Source organism: Citrus sinensis, chromosome 6 (genome assembly GCF_022201045.2).
Source record: "Citrus sinensis cultivar Valencia sweet orange chromosome 6, DVS_A1.0, whole genome shotgun sequence".
In the NCBI taxonomy this organism is placed as follows: Eukaryota; Viridiplantae; Streptophyta; class Magnoliopsida; order Sapindales; family Rutaceae; genus Citrus; species Citrus sinensis.
In genome coordinates, this window is record NC_068561.1 from 20665649 (window position 1) to 20685425 (window position 19777).

At 38.0% G+C, this 19777-nt stretch overlaps 5 protein-coding genes across 9 annotated transcripts; 2 read left to right on the top strand and 3 right to left on the bottom strand.

Moving 5' to 3' along the window:
- The first annotated feature begins 826 nt into the window (after window positions 1–826).
- On the top strand, window positions 827–3200 carry LOC102629683 (IAA-amino acid hydrolase ILR1-like 3). The gene is made up of 5 exons (XM_006481641.4): window positions 827–1328; window positions 1506–1631; window positions 1733–2047; window positions 2145–2273; window positions 2665–3200. Exons 1-5 carry the CDS (start codon window positions 954–956, stop codon window positions 3040–3042), a joined length of 1323 nt encoding a protein of 440 aa, XP_006481704.1. The 5' UTR covers window positions 827–953; the 3' UTR covers window positions 3043–3200.
- On the bottom strand, window positions 2375–5482 carry LOC102629189 (putative pentatricopeptide repeat-containing protein At5g37570). Of its 3 annotated transcripts, XM_052443233.1 has the most exons (3): window positions 3526–5482; window positions 3261–3322; window positions 2375–3147 (listed from the first exon to the last, which is right to left on the bottom strand). In XM_052443233.1, the coding sequence occupies exon 1, from the start codon at window positions 5309–5311 to the stop codon at window positions 3587–3589; it is 1725 nt and encodes a 574-aa protein (XP_052299193.1). In that variant the 5' UTR covers window positions 5312–5482; the 3' UTR covers window positions 2375–3147; window positions 3261–3322; window positions 3526–3586. The 3 variants fall into 3 exon arrangements, with proteins under 3 accessions (XP_052299193.1, XP_006481703.1, XP_024955561.1); XM_006481640.4 differs by lacking the exons at window positions 2375–3147; window positions 3261–3322 and adding an exon at window positions 3354–3381; XM_025099793.2 differs by lacking the exons at window positions 2375–3147; window positions 3261–3322 and adding an exon at window positions 3354–3415.
- A 6036-nt stretch (window positions 5483–11518) lies between these two features.
- On the top strand, window positions 11519–12039 carry LOC102630771 (uncharacterized). The gene has a single exon (XM_006481645.4). The coding sequence runs from the start codon at window positions 11678–11680 to the stop codon at window positions 11864–11866; it is 189 nt and encodes a 62-aa protein (XP_006481708.1). The 5' UTR covers window positions 11519–11677; the 3' UTR covers window positions 11867–12039.
- Window positions 12040–12097: 58 nt separating this feature from the next.
- LOC102630254 (F-box protein PP2-B15) lies at window positions 12098–13392 on the bottom strand. Of its 2 annotated transcripts, none has more exons than XM_052442951.1 (3): window positions 13017–13392; window positions 12762–12880; window positions 12098–12690 (listed from the first exon to the last, which is right to left on the bottom strand). In XM_052442951.1, the coding sequence occupies exons 1-3, from the start codon at window positions 13257–13259 to the stop codon at window positions 12201–12203; spliced, it is 852 nt and encodes a 283-aa protein (XP_052298911.1). In that variant the 5' UTR covers window positions 13260–13392; the 3' UTR covers window positions 12098–12200. The 2 variants fall into 2 exon arrangements, with proteins under 2 accessions (XP_052298911.1, XP_006481707.1); XM_006481644.4 differs by having other exon boundaries at window positions 12098–12666; window positions 13017–13381.
- Window positions 13393–14801: 1409 nt separating this feature from the next.
- Window positions 14802–18457, bottom strand: LOC102631068 (uncharacterized). Of its 2 annotated transcripts, XM_006481646.3 has the most exons (4): window positions 18290–18456; window positions 17588–18141; window positions 16806–16928; window positions 14802–16469 (listed from the first exon to the last, which is right to left on the bottom strand). In XM_006481646.3, exons 2-4 carry the CDS (start codon window positions 18110–18112, stop codon window positions 15063–15065), a joined length of 2055 nt encoding a protein of 684 aa, XP_006481709.1. In that variant the 5' UTR covers window positions 18113–18141; window positions 18290–18456; the 3' UTR covers window positions 14802–15062. The 2 variants fall into 2 exon arrangements, with proteins under 2 accessions (XP_006481709.1, XP_052299352.1); XM_052443392.1 differs by lacking the exon at window positions 16806–16928 and having other exon boundaries at window positions 18290–18457.
- Between the last annotated feature and the right edge of the window lie 1320 nt (window positions 18458–19777).

Here is a 19777-nt window from a genome sequence, read left to right on the forward strand (position 1 = left end):
TAAAAGCCTTCTTGAAATGAAAATTATTAATAAATAATCACCAGATATACAATTCTAAGATTTTAGACATACCAGCTTTGCAGGAGTTGAAATTTCAATGATCTGAGATTAATGAGAGTATGAGACTTATAAGTTACTGCAATCTGCCTTTTTTTTTTCTTTAATTATTTTTTTTTCTTTTTTTTTATTTTGACCACGAGGTATCTTGGGGAGGGTCCCAACCGTGGAAGGCACCTTTAAGCCCGTACCACAATTCAGACTAGAAGTTCCCGCTCTAAATCTTCCTTACTATACAAAAAAAGCCTTCTTGAAATGAAAATTATTAATAAATAATCACTAGATATACAATTCTAAGATTTTAGACATACCAACTTTGCAGGAGTTGAAATTTCAATGATCCGAGATTAATGAGAGTATGAGGCTTATAGGTTACTGCAATCTGCCTTTTTTTTTTCTTTAATTATTATTTTTTTTATTTTGACCACGAGGTATCCTGGGGAGGGCCCCAACCGTGGGAGGCACCTTTAAGCTCGTACCACAATCCAGACTAGAAGTCCCCGCTCGAACCGAGAGGCACAGGTTCTTCCAACAAAGGTGACTTCCCTGTGACTCGAACTAGGGAACAAACTCAATCAAATCACTTAAGGAGACTCTATTGTCAGTGGAACCAACACTTTGTCAGTTTCTTTAATTATTTTATGAGGGTTTACAATAAAAACAGAATTTTAAATGCATCCATTCGATGTAATGACACGCGTACATGGGTCTCCAAGGAACATATCAGAGTTGGGTCGGCCCATAGCCCCATATAATTGATAATTGGCATTCGGCTTCCAGCTAAACACGAGTTCTATGACAAAACCGACGCTGGAGAGTGTAGCGTACAGAACTGAGAAAATTTTAATTTTATAAATAGAAATTCAAGCTATTTTGTACCGCAAATTTTTCACAAAATGTATCTAATGCTATTGGCTCGTCTCTGTCTTTTGATTATCGTATCAACGATATTTACATGCAATCCCACATGGGCCAAGAAGGAAACTCAGTCGGGATCGGAGCAGCTGAGTTCGTTGACTCGGGAGCTGTTGGACTCAGCGAGGGAGCCCGAGTTCTTTGAGTGGATGAGGAGGATGAGGAGGAGAATACACGAGAATCCGGAGTTGGGTTTTGAAGAGTACGAGACGAGCCAACTCGTAAGATCGGAGCTTGACTCGCTTGGGATTGAGTACACGTGGCCGGTTGCCAAGACTGGGATCGTGGCTTCAGTGGGTTCAGGGGGTGAACCCTGGTTCGGTCTTAGAGCTGAGATGGACGCCCTGCCTCTTCAGGTTTCACTTTCAGACAAACATTTTGACTTCTGTTCGAAAAAAAGGAAAAAAGAAAAAAAAATGTCGTAATATAAAATGCTGATCCTCTTTCTTGTGTATTAGTGGCGCTATCTTTAGTCTTTTATTGCTAAACAAAAACTCTTATGTAATCTTATTCAACATTCACTATTTGAAAAGGAAATGGTAGAGTGGGAGCATAAGAGCAAGAACAATGGTAAAATGCATGCTTGTGGCCACGATTTTCACACAACCATACTGCTTGGGGCAGCTAGGCTACTCAAACACAGAATAGACAGATTAAAGGTAAATTCATAATCACGCACGCTTCTTATAGAACAAATGTGATACAATTCTCAAACAGTTTGTTGTTGACTGAATCACCTTGCAATCATTTCACCGCACAGGGCACGGTTAAGCTTGTTTTCCAACCTGGGGAAGAAGGTTATGGTGGCGCATACTATATGATAAAAGAAGGTGCTGTTGATAAGTTTCAGGGCATGTTTGGAATACATATTTCCCCAGTACTGCCCACTGGTACAATTGGCTCAAGACCTGGTCCTTTACTAGCTGGTTCTGGGAGGTTTACAGCCGTGATTAAAGGAAAAGGTGGACATGCCGCCATGCCCCAAGATACCAGAGATCCTGTTCTTGCAGCATCCTTTGCAATCCTCACACTCCAACATATAGTTTCAAGAGAGACAGATCCCCTTGAGGCCAGGGTAATATTCGTTCCAATTTCATCTGCCAGCTTGACTATCAGCATTCTGTAAGTTTGTGATATTATCCTCTTATAAGCAAATTTATATGCCTACACAGGTAGTCACAGTTGGGTTTATTGTTGCGGGCCAAGCAGGAAATATAATCCCTGAGATCGTGAGATTTGGAGGCACTTTCCGTAGCTTGACTACAGAAGGTCTGTTATATCTTGAGCAAAGAATCAAAGAGGTAAAATTATTTGAGGTTGCATATCAATGATACAATGTATTTCTTAGCAGTATTTGCATAATATAATTCATCAAATTCGCATGAGCTCTAAATAATAATGATTTGCTTCAAATGTAGCTGAAAGAGTAGACTCCCTTTCAAGGCTGTGATCATATATATATATATATATATATATACATATATATATTTATTACATAAGATTATTGCTCAAGAGTACAACTCATATTACATGAGATTACAACTGATATTTACAAATCAAACTATTACTAGAATTAGTAAGCCTGCCCAGATTTTTACTCTCTCTAATATTCGAGGGACGTTTACTCCACTCACAGAAGAAAACTGCCTTAACTCAAATTGAGGTCATAGAAATAGCACTTATTGTTATCAGGTCATAGAAATGCAAGCAGCAGTTCATCAGTGTAGTGCAACAATAGACTTCATGGAGGAAAAAATGAGGCATTATCCGGCAACTGTAAATGATGAAAAAATGTATGAACACGGCAAGAGGGTCGGCGCATCCATGGTTGGAGAGCCAAACGTGCATCTTACTCCAGTTGAGATGGGAGCAGAGGACTTCAGCTTCTACACTCAGAGGATGCCAGCTGCACATTTTTATGTCGGTACAAGGAATGAAACGCTTAAGCCATTCATCCGACTGCACTCCCCGTACTTAGTTGTTGATGAGGATGCCCTTCCTATTGGAGCAGCTCTTCATGCTGCAGTAGCCATCTCTTACTTGGACAACCTTGAAGTTGAAGTACAATAGGAATGGTGTGTCTTCGTAAGAGAGTTTTATTTTTGAACTAGTAAAAAAGAATTGTATATTTAAATCCAGTGGTATTTCAATGCCGTCCTTGTAATAATAAACCATCTGGAAATGAAAATTATTAATTAACACCAAAAAAAAAAAAATTCAACCGCACACATGCTTTTACTTTTTGAGATTGGGGTAAAGAAAGACAGTCATTGCACATTTGCACTCACCTTAATTTATCGTGAATTTATGATGAAGAGGCTCTAGCATAACATTAACCAATCCGTTGAAACTGAATAGAAACATGCCAAGAACATCAACGGAAAACCAAAAAGAATTGCATGATTGCTCCTGTTTATAGAGGAAGTAAATACATGATGAGGCGCTACAAGAATAAAGAAACAGAAAGATGTGATCAACTGATCTTACAGATTGACAGGATATCCATGATCTTCAGAAAGGTTGACCTCTAAAAACTAGCAAATCAAAATGTACCTGATTTTGGGAAAGCCAACCGCAGCTGTAGAGAATATGCAAAGAATGTCAGACTTTTGAACTAAAGCGAACTGCAACCAGGTATTTTTCTAAGCCCCCTCTCCTTCATTTTGCTTCTAACAAGACAGACATCCAACCACCGATCTGCAGTTGCATAGATGTTGGATAACAGCACATAACTACCAGCATTTTGTGGCTCGAGCTCAAAAAGCCGGTTTGCGACCAATTCTCCTAACTCAATGTCTGAATATAACTTACAGGCCCCAAGGAGTGCACCCCAGGCACTTGCATGAGGCTCCACGGGCATTGAATTTAAAAGCTCATAAGCTGATTTCAAGTGTCCGGTCCGGCCAAGAAGATCAACCATACATGCATAATGCTCAGGAGAAGGAACAATAGCATACACGTTTTGCATGGCTTCAAAAAAGCGCCAACCATCCTCAACAAGTCCAACATGACTACAAGCAGTCAACACAATTGTGAAGGCCACCTCATCAGGAGTCAGCCCTTCACTTAACATTCTATCAAAGAGGGAAACAGCCTGTCTGCCATGCCCGTGTATCGACAATCCTTTTATCATGGAACAATATGATACTACGTCTCTATTAGGCATTGTTTCAAATAACTCGGCCGCTCTATCCATATTCCCACACTTAGCATTCATGTCTATAAGTGCTGCAATAACATGAGCTCGGCTAAGATCCATGTGACTTCTACTCAAATAAGAATCCACCCAGTTGGACAAATCCAAATTGCCCACCTGAGAACACGCTGACATCAAGCTCACCAATATAAACTCATCTGGCCGGACGTTCTTTGAACACATTTCCGAAAATATCTTCACAGCCTCATTAGGCTGGCCATTCTGTGCATACCCTGATATCAAGGCTGACCATGCAACAACATCTCTATCAGGAGCTGCCTCAAACAAAGACCTTGCTGACGTCATATCACCCACTTTCGCATATCCATCAATCATTGTGGTATACGATACCACATTCCTCTCGGGCATTTCATCAAACAACTGCCTAGCACTTCTCAAATCTCCTATCTTCACTAACCCCCCAATCAAAGCATTCCATGAAACATTACTCCTCTCCGGCATTAAATCAAAAACCGTCTTCGCTTCCACCAAATCCCCAACACTCGCATATCCAACAATCATCGCTGTCCATGAAACAACATTTCTCTCAGGCATTTCATCGAACACTTTACGGGCGCAAGAAATCTCTTTACGTTTCCCATATAAGTCAATCAAACTAGTTCCCACAAACACATCCTCATCAACCCCCCACCTAATTACAGCAGCTTGAATCGCCGTTCCTTCCCTCACACTAAGCACATGCGAACACGCCTTAATTACCAATGGGAACGTATACTTATCAGGCACCGCTTCCTCTCTAATCAATCGAACAAAAATCGTAAAAACCTCAATAAAACGAGAATTCTGAGAGTACCCTTTTAAGAGGGTGTTCCAAAGAAAAGTATTGGGATTGACAATGCGGTTGAAGACGGCGGTAGAGTAAGATAAGGGAGTGGCGAGGGAGTGACACAGCGAGATGAAGTGGGCAACGAGAGAGTGATCTTGCTCGAGGCCCTTTTTGATGATGTGAGAGTGAACCTGGTGGAGGTGAGTTTGGAGTTTGCACTTCTTTATCAGGGTTAAAGCGGAAAGGAGACACGATGGTTTTGGGAAGTTGATGGGCGCTGATCGTGAGCAGTTAGGTAGCATCGAAGAGCAGGACTTGTGCTTGCATGGCGTGTTTGGTTCGTCAATTTTGGGCATTGGAGTTAGCTCTCCCTCGCGGGATAGTTGCCCACTGTCCCCGCCATTGTAGCACGTGTACCGCCAGCCCAGAACAGAAGGGTGGTCTACATAATTGTAATGATTCAATGGGTGATAGTACTCGCACTTTATGGTGGGTAACAGAATTCTATGGCTTCTATATGCTTACAATATAATAGGCAGTAATGCTCAACAAATCATCTTCATTCAAGTACAAATTTGACTTTTAGTTACCCAGCTGTAAGAATATTTCTGAAAAATTCTATAAATTTTACCCTTTAAATATTTATTTACTTACCTACATGATAAATAGAAGAGTGAAAAAATATATTATTCTTTAAAAAACTCTTTAAATAGAAATGAGTTAATATTATTTTAATTAAAATAATTATTTAAAAAAAAGTTAATAGTAATCAAAGTATCTTTCTCTTTCTTTAATAAAAAATAATAAAATATAAATTGAAGAAAAAAAAAGAAAAATATCCACCGTCCACCTGATTTTGTCCACTTTATCAAAAATACACAAATCTTAATTTTTTTAGCTGCGCTCCACCTGAACTTAAACTTTTTTTCACATTTCCTCCTCCGTCTACAAACCGTGAAGACGTTGCTGACATCATAAGGTTAAAATGATAATTTCACTTGGGCTTAAAAAACGACATCGTTTAAGATCTGTAATAAGCAAAAAAAAAAAAAGGAAAAGGAGGCATAGTGGTCCACCAGTACAGCAAGCAACGAAAACAGCCATAGTTTATTCCCCACCACATGCACGAAGAAGCAACAAAATCCCGCCATTTTTCCTATAGTTTCCATGCATTTTCATCAACGAACCACGCTTAAGTTTCAAATATTTTGTTAAATCGAAGATTCAGAGGCATTGACGAAAGCGGTGAGCTGTTACGAAGTCGCGAAGTTTTGCTTTTTTAAGGGTTTGAAGCTACAATCAAGTTTTGTTTTGTTTACTTATTTTCAGTTAATTTTTGACATGCAACAATGTTTTTGAAATAATGTCTGGTGATTGTTGTTAACACATTCATTCGCTATTACTGGAAACCCTAGAATATAGATTAGTTTGATTTGTGACATATTTGTTGGGGGTAATGATAAATTGGGGAGTAATATGGTGTTTTCGGTTGTTGAGATGCAAATTTATGAAAGATTATGCTACTATAGTTGAATGCATGTTTATCCCCTGCCTAGTTATGTATCTTTGTCTGTGGTTTACATATAAAATTTGGGGCTTTTGAAATTTTGGTTGGTGATGTATGGGTCATGGTTTTTTGAAATATTTTAACCCCTGGCTATATTTGTATGCATATCCCTCAGCCCCCCGAGGAAGATTTGGTTGTTGCATGTAAAATTAGAATATTTAAAAAGCTAGTTACATGCATCCATATCCAGCTAGATGTTTGTTTACATGCTTTTTCTTTAAGTGTCTGACCTGCAATATTAATAATACATTAATAGGAAGATAGTAGAGTTACCAACAAAACTCAAGAACTGTAAACCAGTGCTGAATTTTTTATTTATTTATTTTTGGGCATTCAGGATGCGACAAGTAGAGTTAGTGATATCCTTTCGAGGCATGAAAAAGAATTTAGGGTTGCTTCAACCTGATTGTACAGTTGCGAAGATTAAGGATACTGTTGTAAGCATTACGAGTCCATATGGGTTAGATTGTGCTTCAAAAGTCATGTTATACGTTATAAATCCAGAGAATCAGGCTAAGGTTGCACTGGATTCAGATTTTGGGCTAGATGTTTTGCTTAAAATTCATCACATTTTGGGTGTGAAGACTCTCACAGTTGAAGTTGCACCAGCACTGTACCCTCAGTTTCAAGATTCTGCCTTACTACATGCATTATTGACTAACCTAGGAGTTGTGTTGCCTGATGAACTGATTAATCAGTTGAATGATTCTGTCGGCGAAAATGCTTCTGTTGGGGGACAAGCTAGTGTTAGAAAGGATGATGTTGTTGATGGACAAGCTGCTATTGGGGGTGGTGAATCTGACGAAGATGCATTACTATCTGACTACTCGGACAGAAATGATTGCAATGATGATGATGTTAATGCACAAGTCATGCAAGCTGAAGTTGATGGTGCTGCTGTAGGTACTCTTGTTGATGAGGACAGTGAGGGCACAACTGAAACTGACGTTGATTCTGATTCAGATGGTAGTTTATCTGGTGATAATAAGCAGGTAAAAGGGGTCGTTGATTCTTTTGATGATGATATTGAGCTTGGGACTGTCAAATTGACCAATTACATAGAACAACATGAGTATAAAGTGGGTGCTGATGGAAAAAATAGACTAAAATTAGGACATGTGTTTAGAGATGTTGCTCATTTTAGAGAGATTTTGCATGAAGTGATGATTAGAAAAGGGTTTGCCATTAAAACAGTTTACAGTGAGCCAATAAGATTTGTAGGTACTTGTAAAGAGGCTGGTTGTCCATGGTATGTGGCTGGTGTAAAACTAAACGATGGAACTGGTTTTATATTGCGACAGTACAATAAGAAGCATAAGTGCAGACTTACCACCAAGACAGTGAAAGTGTCTTCTTCTTGGGTAGCCAGCAAAATAAAAAGTCAGGTTGCCATTGACCCGAATGTGAAAATTGATCTTTTGAAGAATTTTATGCAAGAGATGTATGGTTTGAAGATTCAAAATTTGACATTGTATCGGGCTAGAGCAAAGGCAAGAACAGAGGTTTTTGGGGATCATTCGCTTGGATATCAGAAACTGTTTGAGTATGCTGCAGCTATTCACAAAGCTGATCCGGGTGCAATATGTAAGGTGTTGTGTGATAGTATTTCTATACCCGATAAGGTATTATTCCAAAGATTTTTTGTTTCATTTCCAGCACAAAGAAATGCATTTTTTAATGGCTGTAGGCCTTTCATCGGGGTAGATGGATGTCACTTAAAGGGTAAATATGGGGGAGTACTGTTAGCTGCTGTTGGCATGGATGGTAATAATGGGATTGTCCTATTGGCTATATGTGTTTGTGAGATTGAGAATACAGAGACATGGGGATGGTTTATGGAGCACTTGCATAGTTATCTAGAGGATGGGAGGCAAGTGACTTTTGTTAGTGATAGACAAAAAGGCCTGATTAATGCAATTTCAAACACATGGCCTACTGCTTATCATAGGGCATGTTCTAGGCATGTGTATGCTAATTTTTCTAAGTCATTTGCTGGTGCACAGTTGAAACAATTATTTTGGAAAGCTACTAAGAGTTGTAACAAGCATGACTTTGATGAGGCAATGGCAGAGATAAAAGCTGTAAAACAGGCTGCATTTGAATGGCTGAAAGAGAGCTAAATGATTATAGTTGGTCGATGCACACATTTGATAGAAATTGCATGGTAGACCGGACTGACAACAATACGTCAGAGTGCTTCAACAGCTGGATATTAGCTTACCGAGACAGGCCTTGCTTGACAATGCTTGAAGAAATCAGATGTCGGCTTATGAAACGGTTTACAAAGAGGAGACACGAGGCAGCCACTTGGAAGGGACAGTTGACACCTAAAGTTGTAAGAGAGTTGGACAAAAAAAGAAAGCTTGCACAGAAAATGATTGTACAAGCTTCTGGTGAGCTGAATTTTCAAGTCATGGATGCAGCGTATAGTCCACCTAGAAGGTTTGTGGTGAAGTTGGAGTCCAGAACATGTGATTGTGGTTATTGGGAAATTGCCGGCCTCCCTTGTCAACATGCCATGGCTGCCATTGGATATGCAAGACATGCAATTGAGGAGTATGTTCCAGCATGGTTTGCTACACAGACTTTCCTCAACACATATTCAGTGATGTTTAGCCCTCTTCCGGATCAATGTATGTGGGAGCGTATAGGAAGACCATTGATTGATCCACCAATTGTGCAGAAAAAAGGTTGGAAGGCCTAAAAAATCCAGGAAAAGAGCACAAAATGAGCCTAATAAAGAGAAAAGAAAATTCTTTGTTATTTGCTCATTCTGCGGTGGCTCCAACCATAATCTGAGGTCTTGTCCATTAAGACCATCTGTTGCAAGGGCAAATAGAGTTAAAAGTCATAACTCTCAGGTACAGACAATATACTACCATTAATTTTTAATAGTTTATTATTATACATCATATGTAGCTGTTATTATTTACTGTCATTAAATAACCAACATCATGTTTTGTAGGCATCAACTACCTCAATTCAGCCGTTAAATGTTTCACAACAAGCAACAAGAAGAAGAAAACAGGTGCTGACTTGTTTTATTTTATTTTTTTGTGGCTGTCCAATTTGTTTTATGCGTAACGCGTAACATAAGATTCATTTATGTTTGAACATAGGCATCACAGACAACAACAGTAGCAAAATCAATTGATTCAAAAGTTACTACATCACAGACAGCAAGAAAGGTGTTTTTTTTTCTGTTTAAGTTCTTTTTGTTTTTTTTCTTGTTTAAGTTCTCAAACTAACGTACAATATATTTAGATACCAAGTGGTCCAGGACAAAGTTCCAATACTAGAGGGAGGAAAAGAAGGGCTCAAGTTGGCTCTGGAGATGTTGGAACAAGAGGTGAACAATCAAGTCAGGGACTGTCACAATCTGAAAATCCATATCAAGCTTCAAATGTGACAGGTTCTTTGTAATGATGAATGCGAGAACAAACTAAAAATATTTAAACTTGCTATGTTGTTATTTTGGAATATCGCTGGTTATTTTAGAATATTGTTGGTTATTTTGGAATATTGCTGGTTATTTCGGAATTTTACTTGGCTGTATTTTCATGACATGTTTAATTGTTATTTTTGCTGTTTGTTGGATAATTAGATATGGTTGTATTTAAGCTCATTTTACTTGGGCTGTATTTTTCATTTATTATGGTTGAAGTTATATTATTTACAATGTATTTAAGTTGACTGGCTCTAGGACAAATAGAACATAATTAATCTCATTTTATTCATGCATATTTCGTAGGATATATTACATTTTAGTAAACACAATAGCACAGACAAATACTAGCATAATTATTATACATTTAAGCCTCCCTTCAATGACCTTTAGCCTTTTCTTTATCTTTGCTACATCATCAGCTCGAAGGTGGACTGCATCCAACTCTAAATTTTGATTATCTGCTGTCTGGTCACTATTGCTAGGGTATATAAGAGTTTCAGCTGTAAACCATTGCCAAAACTTGCATTTATTGAACCTGCATGACCAAAACATTGCATTGCGATTCTGTGGTGTAGTGGAAACCATAGCACATGCATGCACACCACACCAGCAGTGAATTGGAGTGCATTTAACTTTTCTATGTTGCTGTCCACTGGGTGCAGAACTTGAATTATAACTTGATGCCATTTTTTAATTGATTGGGTGGATGATGTGTTTGAAATAATGGTTAAACAAGTGATATTTGGCGAGTGTAGATGATGGGTTGTGTATGAGTTGGTTTATTTGAACAAATAATTGTCAGCTGTGATTGGTTTGTGAGCAGCTGTATATTTGCTTGAATGTGTAGATGATGGGTTGTGTATGAGTAGGTTTATTTGAGCAAATGATTGTCAGCTATGGTTGGTTTGTGAGCAGCTGTATATTTGCTTCAATGTGTAGATGATGAGTTGTGTATGAGTAGGTTTATTTGAACAAATGATTCTCAGTTGTGGCTGGTTTGTGAGCAGCTGTATATTTGCTTGAATGGTAGAGCTTTCATGCATTGCATATGTAACGGTTCATGGGTTTAAATACCCAAAATTGTAACCGTTGGGAGGCAACGGCTACAAAGAGCACAAAGTTAATATTTTGGCATTTATTTAGGGTAAATATGTAAATTTTTATTTTCGGGGTTAAAAAGTAATTTCGACAAAATTCCGTTACTTTTATTGACGGTTTGCAGACGGATGTGGAAATGTGAAAAAAAGTTTAAGTTCAGGTGGAGCGCAGCTAAAAAAATTAGGATTTGTGTATTTTTGATAAAGTGGACAAAATCAGGTGGACGGTGGATATTTTTTTTAAAAAAAATAACTCTCTAAATTTAAAAGGAAGAGATCAATTCTTTTTAAAAAAATTTAATTAAAATATTTTTTAAAATTTTAAATATTAATATATTTTTTTAAATAAATAATAAAATCATATTTGAAGAATTTTATGACGATGCTCTGTCCCGTACACTTGGCAAAAATCGTTAGAAATTCGACAATAAGGTAAACCATTCGTCTCGTTTTGGAGCCCAATGTGGCTGAGGCCCAAAAATTTACTTTACTGTCGCAGTGCCGCTCGCCGAACGAACAAACAAAAAGCAGCCAAGTGACATTGCGAAGACGGCAGGCTGAAGCGAGGATTGATTAGTACAGTAACTAGCGAGTTGCCACCAGCAGCAAAATGGTAGTGTGGTCATACCCACCAACGCGCAAGCAACTAGCCATGTCAATCGCGTTTTTCATCACCGGCGTTTCACTATTTACCGCCGGCGCTTACCTGTCCCTGGTCAACGTCGCCCCACAGCAAGCTCGCGCTAAAGCCCGCAAAGATTTCGTCAAGGCCCGTCTCAGAAAGCTCCTCGACGATTAGCAAACTAATGTTTTTGCTTATTATCGCTCATCCACTAATGGGTATGTCCTTTGATTGTATAGTATTCTATTGTAATTGCATTACTTGTGTCGAATTGAATCATGGGTTGTGTTTGCTTGGCTAAGAATTGAATCTTGTTTATGATAATGAAAATTTTGAAATCTTCAGCAATAGATGATTGTCTCAATTTTCTTGTTAAATGTAGAAGTTGAATGTAATGGAGAGTTGGTGTACAATGAATCAATTAGATTTTATTTGACAAATTCTTGGTTATATACACTCGGTGGATCGCTGAAACACTTGTACGTTTTGGCATAAGCTTTATCATTATTGATCATTTAGGCCTCACTTCAATGCCTTCAATCACAAGCCCTCCTTTCAATTGGTAACCCTTTATCTCCCTTAAACTCATCTTCACTTCTTGATCACCTTCTTCGTCACCACTAAAGAACTCTCCCAATTCAATCTCCATCCAACCATCATCTCTTTCTCTAGCAAACCTTTCATCCCCTTCAATTACTCTTGACTTCGTCCTCTGAGTCCGGTTGCCGTAAAACAAACACTCCATTTGATGTTTCTTCTTGTCTTTGCAACTCAAATAGGCTGTGTTAGCAGATATTATTTGATTTCCCATTTCTAGGAATGTGTCTGACGGTAATAAATCCAACCCATGTGCACGGTGGGTGATGTTAATCAAAAGATAAGCTCTGTACATTGTGTTTGGTGACAACATATGAGTTCTGATCTTCCCTTCAATCTCCAACCAACTAATCATTCTTAGTTCAGCCACCTCTAGGAACCTGGAAGCAAAAATGTGCATGTGTCTGTTTTACTAGTTTTGAAATGAAATAAAAATAAGCAAACATAAAGCATGCATGCATATGCAAAAAATAACCTTGATTTTAGGGAAGGTTTCCAGCTCCAATACTCTGGCCTATCACTCCATGTAATTGAAAGCTCCCTCGCAGACAATACATAGGATTTTTTGCCAGATGATTTATCCAATTTGAAGCTCTGCATTTTGTATGCTTTTGTTGTAAAATAAACAATATAGGAGAAAAGAATTTAACTCTTGGATCAAAGAGTTGTTGATTACTTAAAAAAAATACAAATATCTGGATAAAAGAGAATGGCTATAAAATTGGCGAACCTTTCTACCGCCGTCTATGAGAATGGGGTTACAAAGATGAAGATAAAGCTCTTTCTTTGAAGAGAACTTTAGAGAAGTGATGGATCTTGATACAATATCTTGATAATCCGACGGCAAGAATTTCTCCCAAGCGACATTAGACTCGGCCGCTGACCGGAACGCCCATGAAACCAACGTAGCCCTGCATGCATCTAATGGAGAAGTGAGCGAGAGGATGATCGAAACACAATCTTCAGGCAACATATTCAGCTCAATACACCTGGAATATTCTTTTTGTACCAGCAAGAATCTTAAACAAAAGGAAATTTATTTGTGCGTTTTAAGTTTCCCATTGTATATAGGTAGCATATATAAGTTGAGTTGAGTTGGAACTGTTGTTAGAGATAATAATGTTCGTGAAAATTTTGACAATTTGCACAACTTCCGCTATAACGATTCGAGGTCATAATTCCAGTTGACGCCAACAAGATTCTTATACCGTGGATTGACTTAACATTGGTCATTTATCCGTCAAAATAATATATTTAATCCAAACAATAGTAATAACGATTTGCACAACTTTCATTGAAACAATCGAACTCACAATCTGATAATTCCCGTTGACGCCAACCGGATTATTTGGTCAATATTGGTGTCTGCCCGTGGATTGACTTAATATTGGTCATTAAGCTTTCAAATATAAATCTTATAATGGAGCTTGCTAACTTACAGATTCTGTAAGTTACAGCTCACTCACAAACTTGGTTGTGGGTTCCATACGGACCCATCGCCAAGCACTATTCATGATGTGAGGGCTGTACTTACAGAATCTGTAAGTTAGCCCTCCCCTCTTATAATATATATCAAATTCAAACAACAGTAATAGATTTATAAAATTTTGGTATCCTTTATTAAAAAAAAAAAATCACAAAATATGACACTAATCATTAACAATTATATGTTACGTAGTTAATCACTATTCATATCATCAATGTTGAATAATATGGCGATTGTGTTGCAGTAATTAATGAGAGACGTCCCAAGAGCTGGCATCTAAGGAGAACACATTTTAAATATAATTTACTTGGTGTTAGAATTGAATAATATAGTGTGCTTAAGCTGCATTTGAGTTAGGATCAAAGGTAAATAATGATTAAAATCTAAAATAACCGGGTGCAGGATTTGCATGAATGGTACCTTTTCACAGTAAAAAAATTGGCTCTGATTAAAACATTTACTTATGAGATAACTAATATATGGCACAACACACACACGTACTGTGATATTGAAATATAAATTGAATTGGGTATTGATCGATTTCCCTAACTAATAGTTTGATTAATGATCGATTGTATGATTACGAGAAACTAATTATTGATCACTTATTATTTCACTCCAAGTATATATCTCAACTTTGCAACTGTAGCACTGCCCTACCATATATATAATACATTAAGAAAGTTGACAAAGCGGCAATCTTCCTGCTGACATGTGGTAACATCTTAAACTTTGGCTTAACAATCATATTTTATGTTATGGAAGGTCGCATCTTCTAAATCTCGCATATGGACTCTTGGTGCCTGAACGATGCAGACTTGCAGCTATGTTTTCTCTCTAAATTTATCAGGATTTTAGCCGAAATTTAAGAATATGATTCTTTGTTGGAAGGTAAAGGGTGTCCTGACAGGCTTACATGAACAAAGCAGGGAAGAGGAACACAGAGCAGACAGCTACCTTAGACTTCCAGCATAATTTTAGGTTATACTAGAAGTTTTTGTACAGGAGATACTTCATCCGGTTGGCACATCTCGCAACAAGAACTCCATAAACGCAAACGTTTCTACAAATTGATGAGACAAACTGATATGCAGCGAGCAATTGCTGCAATCTTAGCGGATTTAAGGGATGGCACGCAAAGCACTAATGAAAACAAAAAGGACAATTCACAGTCTAGGCATCTCACAATTGACTAGCCTTGCCTCTGAGCTACCCTCATCCATTTCGAATCTCTTGTTGCAAGTCGGATGGCTCAGGGGGATTGAGAAGAAAGCACAATAGAAATGCATGTCACCACCTGGATTTTCTTGCATTCTGGCTTTCACCTCTGGACTCTGATAGCCTCGACTTTGAAACACCCGCTGGCACCATAGGAGGTCGCTCATGAGCTGCATTGCCATGATCTCGCAAAGGCCGCGTCGGACTAGCATAAACCCTTGAAGCACCAATCCTAGAACTTGACAACAATTGGTCCTTAAGACCCTTTGCTGATTTATACCCATGCATTTCATCTCCGTAACCTAATACTTGAGCTTGCTTATCTAGATCGGATTGTCTTCCCCAATGCAAGTCATCTCCCGCATTTTGGAGTCTTTCAGCTTGGCTGCCCCAATCAACTCCATCTGATATGCTTCTCTGCAGAGTAGTGCTTCTCTTGGGTAGTTTGCCAGAGGTTGACTTTCTCCCCTTGATTTCTTCTTCGTCAAATGGAACCTTTCTTGAATCAAGAGCAGCTCCAGGAGGATAAGCCCAATTGTAGATCTTGTTATTATTGTCCATATTTAATTCAATGGAATGAAGATCACTTTCAGCCGAGTCTTCTTCATATTCTACTCCATCTTCTACTTCTCCATCAATATCATCATTCTCTTCAGTCGGATTGGAACCAAAATGGCTTCTACTTAAATAAGCTGCAATCTCCTCACTGGTTGGTTGATTTGCAGAACTGCGTCCTTTTTCTTTTGCCTTTTTGGTTCCTAGAAAAGCTTCAAGCTGACTCCTCAATTTATCAACTGCAGCATTTTTTTCTTCAAGCTGATATTTAGCCTCTGAGAGTTTGATTTGAGCTCTCTCTTCACGCAATACATCAGCTACCTGCATCATCTCCCTTTCCTTCTCAACCTCTTCAAGATCTATGGCAGACTCTCTCTTAAGTTCTTCCACTTCAGATTTATCATCATTGATATCCCTGGCTAACTCATCACATACTTGTTCAATTACTACTCTTGCTCTCTTCTCAGTATCAAGATCTTTCACAGCCTTCAGAAGGGAATGCTTAGTCTCAGCTAGTTCTTTCCCGAGCTTCTTGTTTAAGCTTTCAAACCTTCTCCTCAGTTTCCTTTCTACCTCAAGTTCTCCTGCAATAGATTCAATAGCAGCCTCAACCACTTCCCGCTCCTTGTTTTTCCACGCTGCCTTTTCTTCAGCAAAACACTTCATTAGATAGCTGATCTCACTTTGGTCTGAGCGCTGTTCTTGGATAAGTTGGTTCACTTGCAGGCGAGCCCTCTCAAGCTCAGCATGTAAGGCTGAGACAAGAGACATGCTCGAAGAAGGCCGATCTTCTTGACCCCACATGCGATTAATGATCTTGAGAAGCTCTTTAGATGTAGTCAATGCATTACTAACGTCCTTCAAACGAGTCTTAACTCCGACAGTTGATCCACTAGGAGTCTGTGCTCGGGATCTGGTCTCTACCTGCTTCATAAAATGAGGAGTTGAATAACACTTCTCAAAATCCTTAACTTTCTGACACAAGGTACATGACATCTGAAAATCTTTCCAACTTTGGATTTGGAATTATTAACACTTGAGCATCTCAGTGTGATACCTAAACAAATTTATACATACAAACTGACCGAACATCCATGAAAATGTGTGTGAGTGCGTTGCCGCTGATGCACATGCATCCAGCGTCAATGTTTGTGTGTCCAACAAAGATTAAACATGCTCTGGATGAACTAGAAAACGCAAAAATCACTTTTAATTTTTAAAGAGTACAAGTGCCCAAATATTAAACTTAAGTGGGTGTACCTCCATTAAGCTAGCATTACTAACAGAATCCAAAACTCCCCCATTGCTTTCTGTTAGCCTAAGCCTCTGAGAAATGGATGATGATCTTCTATGGTGACTCCCTGTGCCTGATCGATCCATCCTCTGGAAATCAATAAATTTAATAATGAAATGACCTGTTATGCTGCATCAACATCTAATTGACAATAAAGCATATCAAACAGAAGTATGATTCTGCTGCATCTGGTTGAATGCTACCTACCAGCCCTGGTAATCCTATCCCCAACAATTTGATTGATTTCCAATGGGGATCAATTCTTTAATATTTAACTAAGACAAATTGAAGCAAGATTTCAATTTCTATTTATGTGATCATGTTAAACGACACTTATTGCGCTCTTCTAAGTTCTAAAGGATCACCGTTATTGCCTGATTACTAACAGAATATGGATTACTAACAGAATATGGACAAATTAGAACATATATGGATCCAAAAAAATTAAAGCAAAACGAAGACATAACTCCAGCATCATATGCCGAAGCGCTAAAAATACCTCTGTGTCAACGTCAACAATCAGACAACAAACCTGAATTTAAAAATAAAACCGTTCCTCTTACCTTCAACACGGCCGAACCTACCGCAAAATAATTAAAAAAAAAAAAAAAAACACAACAACATCACAAGCCATTGAAACAGAAGCAAAATCAACAGGTAACAAAAGTTTCAATTTCATTATGCATAACCCCACAAATTCCAAAAAATAAAATAAAAAAATCTCAAACATATGCAAAAATTAACTCACCTCGGAAACGGGGCTGTGAGATGGATCAGACAAATGGGGAGGCAAAGAACCCGAATGAAGGGACCGGGTGACCCGTTCCCTTTCTCTTTCTCTAGCTCTAGCTTCTCTCCTAATCCTCCTCTCATCATACCCACCACCACCGCTAGTCTCTCTCAGCTTCGGCGAGGGCATCTCGTTCATCTCCCACAGCGTCGCGGCCAGCTTCCTCGCGGAAACTGGCTGCTGAGAATGCTGATGCTGTTGCTGTAGCTGTAGCTGGTGTTGTTTCGCTTTATTGACGAACCCACCATACTCACTCTGGGAGTCGATCGCACGCAATACCGAAGACGGAGTAGTCCGCATCAGCCTCCATGTGGGCACCGGCGTAGCGGATCCTCCCCCACCCCCTCTCTTGCCTATTAGAATTGCTCTTTTGAATCTGTAGTTCTGAACGATCGATGATGTTGACGAAGCTGACGATGAACACCCACGTTTCCTTATCTTTCCCGGGAAAAAATTCTGGGTCTGATTCTGCTGCCTTGACATTGTTTCATTCAACTATTATTTTTCTAGATCTGACCAAAAAAAAACAAAAACAGAAATGCAGTTTAACAAAAAAGAAGTTGCATTTATAATGTGCGAGTTTGTTATTTTAAAAAAAGGGAAAGAATTTGAAAGTGGAAGAATAAATGCTAAGTGAATGCAGAGAGACAGAGAGAGTACCATTAGGTGATGTAATGAAGGGGAAATTGAGGGAATCAAATCATGAAAAGGGGGAGGCTTCGATGGCTTCCGCTGCTTAACAGACTGTACACTTGAATGCTTGCGTTGTGCGTAAAAAGAGAGTAAAGCGGGACACAGAGAGAGCGAGGCGGTAGCAGTAGTGAATCACTAATCAGACAGGCTGCTGTGGTTTTGGATGGGATTAGCACGTGGCGCTACGGGACTGGCTGTTGGAGGGGGAATTAATTGATTGTTAAATTAAAAGTTACTAATGCGATATCATATTTTTGTTGGAGCAAGTAACATGAGATGAGTGAGCATGTGATTTGTGATTATAATGGCAGTGAAATTTGTGGGATTTTGGGGTTGGGCCACTTGGATTTTACTAGATTACCGCATTTTCAAGCAAAGCAATTGCGGCCTGAAAATCCAGTCAAATAGTATTAATCATTTTATCGAAGAGTAATGTTACACTTGCATGTACACTTATAGGAGCCCATGTCTGATTTAATTTATGTTATATTTTATCTTATTTTACAATTTTTATTTTTGGCTATGTTCAGCCTCTGATACGAAATTCACATGGCATTGATTTGTATCATTTTCTTTTTATTTTACAAGTTACACTCATTAAGGACAAAATTAGTTTTTAATAAGTCAACTAATCAAAGTGACGTAAATATAGTAAACTATTATTTAAAAACATTAATGTAATAAAATATTACTTTTCAATAATTCATGTAATGATATGTTATTTTGTGATACTTGTCATAATAAAATGATAATAATCCTAAGATTTAATTATAAATTTGGGTTTTATTTGATGAAAATATAATTTTGTCCATGTGACGTCAGTGCGATATCATCATTAGACTAACTACACCAACGAAAAAATAGTAAAATATTATTTTAAAAAATTAATATAATTAAATATTATCTCTCAATAATTCGTGTAGTGTTTTGTTATTTCTTTATTCCTATAGTGAAAAGATAATAATAATAATAAATATATATATTAAAGGCATGTTAAACGAGTAAAATTTTAGAAAATATATTAGAAGTTTAATTAACGAATTATGACACATTTGATAATCTAATCAAATTAATATTTGAGATTTTTAACATCCTTAATAAACAATCAATTATAAATCAATTCCAACCCGACAAAGACTCGATACCAACATAACACACTAAAACAAATGAAATCATTATCCCTACATGCGACCACATGCATGCATGATCAAAATTCGACGGAGCCAAAGTTGTCACTCAAAAGTTAGAACTTATCCGAACCTTTACGGGGACTGCTCTAAGCCACAGTATCGTCAAATATCCAGGGAATAATTCAAGCATAAGAACTGAATAAAAGCAAAAACAAAACAAAACAAAAAAAAAAATCCTGTTAGCGATATTATCGAAATTGCTATCGTGCATTAAAATATCCTAAAATTGCACGTATCCGTCGCATCAATTGTCCCCATTTCACTT

Bases quoted from the DNA above. Each gene is read 5' to 3' on its own strand.
- LOC102629683 (XM_006481641.4), top strand. From the start codon at position 954: ATGTATCTAATGCTATTGGCTCGTCTCTGTCTTTTGATTATCGTATCA. The intron at 1,632-1,732 runs GTAAATTCATAA...TTCACCGCACAG, and splicing joins ACAGAATAGACAGATTAAAG to GGCACGGTTAAGCTTGTTTT. The intron at 2,274-2,664 runs GTAAAATTATTT...TATTGTTATCAG, and splicing joins TTGAGCAAAGAATCAAAGAG to GTCATAGAAATGCAAGCAGC.
- LOC102629189 (XM_052443233.1), bottom strand. From the start codon at position 5,311: ATGCCCAAAATTGACGAACCAAACACGCCATGCAAGCACAAGTCCTGC.
- LOC102630771 (XM_006481645.4), top strand. From the start codon at position 11,678: ATGGTAGTGTGGTCATACCCACCAACGCGCAAGCAACTAGCCATGTCA.
- LOC102630254 (XM_052442951.1), bottom strand. From the start codon at position 13,259: ATGTTGCCTGAAGATTGTGTTTCGATCATCCTCTCGCTCACTTCTCCA. The intron at 12,881-13,016 runs GTTCGCCAATTT...TACAAAATGCAG, and splicing joins TCATAGACGGCGGTAGAAAG to AGCTTCAAATTGGATAAATC. The intron at 12,691-12,761 runs GTTATTTTTTGC...CTAGTAAAACAG, and splicing joins AAACCTTCCCTAAAATCAAG to ACACATGCACATTTTTGCTT.
- LOC102631068 (XM_006481646.3), bottom strand. From the start codon at position 18,112: ATGTCAAGGCAGCAGAATCAGACCCAGAATTTTTTCCCGGGAAAGATA. The intron at 16,929-17,587 runs GTGAGTTAATTT...ATTGATTTCCAG, and splicing joins CTCACAGCCCCGTTTCCGAG to AGGATGGATCGATCAGGCAC. The intron at 16,470-16,805 runs GTACACCCACTT...TTTATGAAGCAG, and splicing joins GTAATGCTAGCTTAATGGAG to GTAGAGACCAGATCCCGAGC.